The sequence below is a fragment of the Malus domestica genome, chromosome 08 (genome assembly GCF_042453785.1).
Source record: "Malus domestica chromosome 08, GDT2T_hap1".
In the NCBI taxonomy this organism is placed as follows: domain Eukaryota; kingdom Viridiplantae; phylum Streptophyta; class Magnoliopsida; order Rosales; family Rosaceae; genus Malus; species Malus domestica.
The window spans coordinates 19,630,703-19,638,755 of NC_091668.1; the positions used below are offsets into that span (position 1 = coordinate 19,630,703).

At 34.9% G+C, this 8,053-nt stretch overlaps 1 protein-coding gene and 1 non-coding gene across 2 annotated transcripts; one reads left to right on the forward strand and one right to left on the reverse strand.

Moving 5' to 3' along the window:
* Positions 1–2,359: 2,359 nt before the first annotated feature.
* LOC139198082 (uncharacterized) lies at positions 2,360–6,811 on the reverse strand. Its single transcript, XM_070826340.1, has 4 exons — positions 5,748–6,811; positions 5,316–5,487; positions 3,558–5,129; positions 2,360–2,401 (listed from the first exon to the last, which is right to left on the reverse strand). Exons 1-4 carry the CDS (start codon positions 6,809–6,811, stop codon positions 2,360–2,362), a joined length of 2,850 nt encoding a protein of 949 aa, XP_070682441.1.
* A 70-nt stretch (positions 6,812–6,881) lies between these two features.
* Positions 6,882–6,989, forward strand: LOC114826698 (small nucleolar RNA R71). Its single transcript, XR_003775754.2, has one exon. It is a non-coding gene; the product is annotated as a small nucleolar RNA R71 (small nucleolar RNA).
* The last annotated feature ends 1,064 nt before the right edge of the window (positions 6,990–8,053 follow it).

Sequence of the window (8,053 nt, forward strand, 5' to 3'; positions counted from 1 at the left end):
AAAAAATAAAAAAAAAAAAAAAAAAAAAAAAAAAAAAACAAACAAAAACAAGATCAAAACAGAAGTGAAGAAACTATTCACGACCCACAGACTCTCAAGTTTGGAGCATTGAGCTTTCTTGTTGAAGTGCAATTCACGAACCAAGCACACTAGATGAGAAACCATACCGGAATAACTAGTTATTGAACTCTACAGTGATTTAGTAACCTTGTCTTCAAATTCTAGAACTCAAGGCCAAAATGTATTCCTTCTTCGACACCACCACAACCACATCTATTCTACTTGCCCGACCTAGCTCGCTTGTGAGTTGGCACGCTCGCATTCACAAGAAGGATGTAATTAGCTCATAGTTACTCTGCCTGCGTGCCACACAGGCTTTATAATTTTTAGGATCAGCATTTTGGCACGCCTAGTGGGACCAGTGCTAGGATAACTACTAAGTTTATATGATATTTCATATTTCAATCCAGCTCCATTTGACTGATTGGACGAGATCTAAGCACAACTGGAGAGACACATTCGAAAGTGTGAGTAGAATAAACGAGCATGGGAAGCGAAAAAAATTCTTGATGCCCATGACAAGATGTGAAAATCCTTCGCCCACATGTTGAAAGTGAAAGCTCCTAGCACCCTACAAGAACATTAGGCAAAAGAGGATAGAACCCTCTTTAATACTTGGCTGGATGACAAGCACTTTTCTTTTGTTCTTTGGTACAAGTTTATTCCATGTAAAGAATGATTGGATCAAAAGTCGGGGAAACAATTTTACGTTCCGGGCACAATCAAGCTTTGGCCTAAGAAGTTTGTCAATTTGACCGAAGAAGAAGTTAGGCCACCTATTTTTTCGGTCAAGATTGAAAATTTGTTAGAAGAAAACATTTCCGATGGTTTGTGTGAGGAATTTCCTAATGACAAACAAGGCCGAAACACGGCCTCAAATGCAAAAACCATGTCAATTGATATGTTTTTGGAGATAAAGCCAATATGGAGCAATCTTGTTCAGTTGAATTGTTCGATTTTAAAAATAAAATTGGTGAAGTGATTATACTCAAAGGGGGGCATAATAGCTCAGCGTATTTGGTGACTGAGAATAGAAACTATTTGGATGAACTAAAAATATTTGGAGATGATCCTTTATTCGGCCTAGAGCAAAATCGGATTGAAAATGTCGGCATAAAAAAGATCTCGGCTCGAAATAAAGCATCGTTGGCCTCCTCCTTATTATTGGTTGGCCACTTTTATTTTCGTTTGGTAAAATAATACTTTTATTTTCTTAACCATTTGACTGTTCAGGCGGATGCATAAGAAAATAAAGCGGGCAACAAACAGTATGCGGCGGAAAAGCTGTCTGTCGATTCAGAGGTCAAAGAGTGTTTGCATGGTTGGAAGTCCTTTATGAAATCGGTGGAATTTACACATATACTCCTTTCCTTTCAAGACTTTTCCGCTCTACAAACTTCCATAGACTGAGGTAGGATATAATATTTAAGCTTTATGGGTAAGGAGAACATGGGTCATGAAAGAACATGCTTATTTAGGTTCAAATGGTTATCTAAGGGATAATGTATTAGGGACACTAGCTTGTTTGGCCATGGTGGATATCCTAAATGCCTTCCTTATTTTCAAGTTATCACATGAATTGAAATATGTTCGAAAGGTTTAAAGCAAGTTCTAGAGATACATGTGATTGTGAGATCATACGCACAAGAATAAAAAGTGATTGATGTATAATGTTTCAATCATATAGGCTCAAAAACTCACAAGGCTACACAAGATCACTAGATTCACATATTAATCTTTAAATCATGCATTAGTTTCACATCAAGATGGCTATGTGCATTGCTCTTCCAAGAATAATCGAAAAGGGAGAGAGCTAATAAAAGAATAAAGCATCTCACTTAAAACATGCTCAATATTTCCTTAATAACCATGTATGAAGTTCAATTCAATCTCATTGGATTGAGAAACTAACAAAAATCTAATTAAAAACAGTAAGAAAAATGCAATTTTTTTTTTTTCCTTTTTTTTATATTGGACTTTTTTTTAAGGGACGAAAATTACATAAAATAAAAATAAAATGAAAAACAACTCAACATGTCGCCAAAAGCAAGTAAAATATACTTCTACTCCCCCCAACTTAAAATTGACATTGTCCTCAATTTTAATATTCATAAGAATAATAAGCAAGAAAGACACGCAATTTAAATGGAGAAAAAGACTCAGGAAAGAATACACTTGAAGGTCTAAGAAGGCTTTGAAATTCTTCCAGCAACTGGTCGATGACACATTAATAAACTGAAAAAGAAACAAAACAAACGAAACAGAAAAATAAAAGAAAATATGGGCCAGAATAAAGAAATCAGTCATGATAAACAGGATCCTCCAAACCAATGGTCTTATCCTGCAAGGCAATACTTTCCAAAAAGGGCTTAAGTTGCTGACCATTAACTTTAAATACATTACCATTCGTTGGATCCTTGACCTCCACAGCTCCAAAAGGAAAAAATCTTTTCACGACATAAGGACATGTCCATCTAGAACGAAGTTTACCAGGAAACAAATGCAACCTCGAATTGTACAAGAGTACTTTATGCAAAGACTCAAAAGTTTTTCTCAAAATATTTCTATCATGGAAAACTTTCATTCGTTCTTTGTAAATTTTAGAACTTCATAGGCCTCATTCCTAATTTCTGCCAATTCATTCAATTGAAGTTTTCTATTCAAACTGGCAGCATCCAAGTTAAAATTTAACATCTTAATAGCCCAGTAAGCTTTGTGTTCCAATTCCACAGGCAAGTGACAAGGTTTCCCATAAACTAGTCTATAGGGAGACATACCAAGCGGGGTTTTAAAAGTTGTACGATAAGCCCATAGCGCATTGGTTAGTCAGATAGATCAATCTTTGCGATTTGGGCTAACCATTTTTTCTAAAATTTGTTTATCTCCCGATTGGCAATTTCAACTTGGCCACTTGTTTGGGGGTGATAAAGGGTAGCCACTTTGTGAGTAATACCATATTTTTTAATCAAAGCTTCAAATGGTTTATTACAAAAATGTTTACCCCCATCACTGATAATAGCTCGAGGTGTTCCAAATTGGGAAAATATATTTTCTTTTAAAAAATGCAAAACAGTTGTGTGATCATTTTTCTGACATGGAACGGCCTCGACCCATTTTGAAACATAGTCAACACCTACTAAATATATAGATATCCGAAAGAAATAGGAAACAGACCCATAAAATCAATACCCCAACAATCAAACGACTGAATGACTAAAATTGGAGACATCATATTTCTACGCGTTATGGCACCAAACTTTTGACAACGATCACAAGTTTGACAGAAAGCATTAGTATCTTTGAAAAGAGTAGGCCAATAAAATCCACATTGTAAAATTTTCGCAACAATCTTTTTAATAGAAAAATGACTACCACATGCCTCATTGTGACAAAAAAGAAATTATGGCATTGATTTCATGATCAGGCACACATCTCCTAATTATTTGATCACGACAATATTTAAATAGGCATGGATCATCCCAAAAGAAATTACATACCTCCACTAGAAACTTCTTTCTATCCTGTGCACTCCAATGAATCGGAATTTCACCTGTAGCAAGAAAATTAACTATGTTAGCAAACCAAGGTAATTCCGAAAGAGAAAATAATTGCTCATCAGGAAAAGAATCATTAATGGGTGTTGGTTCAGAAGAATCATCAAAAACCAATCTGGACAAATGATCCGCCACCACATTCTCTACCCTTTTTTTGTCTTTGATGGTGATGTCAAATTCTTGGAGTAAGAGAATCCATCTGATCAAACGAGCTTTTGCATCCTTCTTAGTAAGAAGGTATTTGAGGGCTGCATGGTCAATATAAACAATAATAGGAGAACCAACAAGATAAGCCCGAAATTTGTCCAAAGCAAATACTACAGCAAGAAGTTCTTTCTCAGTTGTTGAATAATTCATTTGAGCACTATTCAAAGTTATATTTGCATAGTAAATGACATACGGTTTCTTATCCCTTTGTTGCCCCAACACAGCTCCAATTGCATAATCACTCGCATCACCCATGATTTCAAAAGGCAAAGTCCAATTAGGTGGTTGCATGATAGGTGCAGAAGTTAACTTGCCAATTAATTTATCAAAAGCAATTTGACATGCATCGGTCCATTCAAAAGAAGAATCGTTTAATAAGAGATTACATAATGGTCTAGATATCGAACTAAAATTCTTGATAAATCTCTTATAAAAGCCAGCATGACCTAAAAATGATCTAACATCTTTAATGGTCTTCGGAATAGGCAATTTAGCAATCAATTCAATTTTAGCTCTATCAACCTCAATTCCTCGAGACGAAATAGTGTGGCCAAGAACAATTCCAGATGAAACCATAAAATGATATTTTTCCCAATTCAAAACAAGGTTCTTTTCTTGGCAACATGTTAAAACTTTTTCCAAGTTATTCAAACAATAATCAAAAGAATCACCAAACACAGATATATCATCCATAATAACTTCAAGAAATTGCTCCACCATATCACTAAAAATACTAAGCATGCATCTTTGAAATGTAGCGGGAGCATTACACAATCCAAACGGCATTCTACGAAAAGCAAAAGTACCAAAAGGACATGTAAATGTAGTTTTATCTTGATCGTCAATGGCAATTTCAATTTGATAATAACCTGAATAACCATCCAAAAAGCAATAAAATGCATGCCCAACCACTCGCTCTAAAATCTGGTCTATAAAAGGCAAAGGAAAATGATCCTTTCGAGTCACAAGATTAAGCTTTCTATAGTCAATACACATACGCCAACTAGAAATGACTCTAGTAGGAACCAATTCATTTTTATCATTTTTAACTACAGTTAAACCAGAATTTTTTGGAACGACTTGAGTAGGACTCACCCACTGACTGTTAGAAATTGGGTAAATGACCTCTGTTTTGACAACTTCTTTCATGTTAGGGTTCAACCTACGTTGTGGGTCCCGAGATGGTTTAGCACCATCTTCCAAAAATATTTTGTGTGTGCATACAAGAGGACTAACTCCTTTTATATCAGCAAGAGTCCATCCAATGGAAGATTTATGGGCAGTCAAAACCTTAATTAACTTACTTTCCTATGAAGAGTTGAGTTCGGAAGAGAATACCACAGGGAAAGTGTCATCTGGCCCTAAAAATGCATGCTTGAGACCTGTCGGTAACGGCTTAAGCTCTAATTTGGGCACCTCCAGACTAGATGGTATGACTTTTAATAATGGTGGAAGCTCCTTAAACTTAGGTCTCCATCTATTCACTTCTTGTACCTGACAAGAATCAAAGACAGTAGCAATTTCAGTTATTTTAGTATCATTTTGTGCATCATGATTCAAAAGAAAAAGTTCTAAATCATCCTCAATTTGACTCCTCTCAAACTGTCCATGCATTGCAGTCGAAATGAAATTTACAACCTCGCATTCATCATCTCCATGTGGTTGCCTAAAAACATTAAAAATGTTAACCTCGATTGTCATATTTCCAAAACAAAGTTTCATTATCCCACTCCTTCAACTTATGTTAGCATCACATGTAGCTAAGAAAGGACGTCCTAAAATTACGGGAATGTGATTTTCAAAGTCTAGAACAGGTGCAGTATCCAAAACAATAAAATCAACAGGATAGTAAAATTTGTCTACTTGACAAGACAGAGTAGGGCTTCCTGGATCTTTATATTTTGGTGGAATTTTATTTTGCAATACACATGGGCAGCTAAAAACGCAGTTTTCTTCACATTATGCTTTCTTTTATAAGTACACAAGTCTTTCAAAAATTTAGCATAAGCGGGAACCTGCTTAATAGCATCTAACAAAGGAATATTGATCTTTACTTGCTTAAAAAGCTCAAGAATATTAGAGTTATAAACAACTTTCTTTAAGGGTTGTAAAGCTTTTGGAAAAGGTACAGGCACATGATATTCCTTGTCATTTTCAAATTCTTTGAGCTTGTCAAGTTTATCATTACTTTTAGTTTTCTCAACCCCATCAAGTAAAGGTGTCGTATCAATTATTTTACCATTCCTAAGAGTAATCACAGACTTAGCATGCTCAAATTCGGTATCAATTGAATTAACACCTTTAGGATTAGCTTGTGTGTTTGCTGGAAATCTTCCTTTTTCATTAACTGACATAGAGTTAGTTAATTTCGAAAGTTGACTCTTTATTTCTTTGTTTTCCTCAACAAGTTGACTAAACAATGAATCAAACTTTTGACCTAATGCTTGAACAGGATCTACATATGACTGTTTATGTTGAAACGAATTAGGAGCAGAAAATTGGTGGTTAGGAGCACTTACCTGAGGGTACGAGTCATTCCTCGAACGTAAATTAGGATGATTTCTGGTTGCCGGATTGTATGTCTCTGAAAAAGGAGTATATTGCTTCTGATAGCTTCCAATGGCAGCACATCGTTCTTCATAAATTCCTTTCATTTCCTGCAACATTTGACAATTTTTAGTGGAGTGACCATTCTCACAACAAACATTGCAAATTTGATCAACATCAGACTGATAAACTTGTTGAGGTATATTAGATTTTCCAAATTTTAATGCAGCTATCTCTTTGGCAAGATTATCATATTTTACTTTCAATTCATCTTCTTCCCTCAATTGATAAATTCCTTTACTACTAGAAGATGCGGAAGGTCTAGAGCGATCAATGCTCTTAAGTAGGTTAGGACCTTTCCATTGATGGGTTTTTTTAGCAATTTGATCTAAAAACTCTAAAGCATCATCATGTTCTTTTGACATAAATTCCCCATTACACATAGACTCAAGAAATTAACGATCTCGAGAGAGGAGACCCTAGTAGATGAAACTAGCAAGACGCCAGTCTTCAAAACCATGATGTGGGTACAAATTCAAAAGATTCTTAAATCTTTACCATGTTTGATACAATGATTCACTCTCTTTTTGAGAAAAAGTAGAAATTTGTTGCTTTAAAGCTGTAGTCTTATGATCCGGAAAAAATTTTGAAAAAATTCATCAGTCATTTCAGACCACGAACGAATAGACCTAGCCTTTAATGCATACAACCAACTTTTTGCTTTGTCTTTTAAAGAGAATGGAAAAAATTTTAATCTCACCCCATCCAATTGATCATGTGCAATATTATAAAAAATACTAACATCATCCTCATATTCCCTAACATGCACATAAGGATCTTCATTTTCTAAACCATGAAAAATAGGAAAAAGATGAACCATTCCATATTTAAATTCATAATTTGGCATATTGGCAGGAAAAACAATGCATGAAGGAGAAGCAACACGAGTTGGATGCAAATAGTCTTTTAATGTTCTGGGAGGAGGGTTTCCCTCACCTTTAATAACTACACGGTCAGCCATGTTGACAGACTCACTATCATTATCAAAAAGATCTCCAAACAATGTTTCAATTTTAGTTTATGGACACTTCGCAAATCTGCCTCGGTGATCAAGATATTGCATGAAAATTTTAGAAAGAAAACAGAGAAAAATAAAACGCAAACAACAACCAAATAAAAAAAAATAGAAATAAATGGAAAGAGTGTACCAGGTGGGAGGAAAAAAATTCTGCGCTCCTCGCCAAATCGCTCCCTTAGCAACGGCACCAAAAAATTGCTTGCTAAACCTAAGGGCAGGTGTCACGAAGTAGTATAAACTCGAAGTCCGAGTGTCATATTCCTCAAAGAGTGTTGAAAAAGAATGTAGAATTATCAAGACTGAAACAAAGAATAATATTGAATAAGATGTAATTTTTAAAAAGAAAATCCAATCATATAAAAGCACTAAGACATTAGAGTTCCACCTTCAACATACATATTTAATTTCATTAATTTGATTCTTTTTATAACTAAATCAAGCTGCAACATACAGTGCATCCGATCGGATGATATGACAAATATAATTGTATTAAAACACACACAAAAATATACAAACTCTAAATATGGTTGTTCCCAATAAACTCAGTAGAATTCTTTATAGGAAGAATTCCAAACATAACCTGTACCTCCAGCGCAAGCTATTAAGA

Bases quoted from the DNA above. Each gene is read 5' to 3' on its own strand.
- LOC139198082 (XM_070826340.1), bottom strand. From the start codon at position 6,811: ATGTGTAATGGGGAATTTATGTCAAAAGAACATGATGATGCTTTAGAG. The intron at 5,130-5,315 runs GTACAAGAAGTG...AACTCTTCATAG, and splicing joins CTGTCTTTGATTCTTGTCAG to GAAAGTAAGTTAATTAAGGT. The intron at 2,402-3,557 runs GTATGTAATTTC...ATTGCCTTGCAG, and splicing joins GAAAGAAGTTTCTAGTGGAG to GATAAGACCATTGGTTTGGA.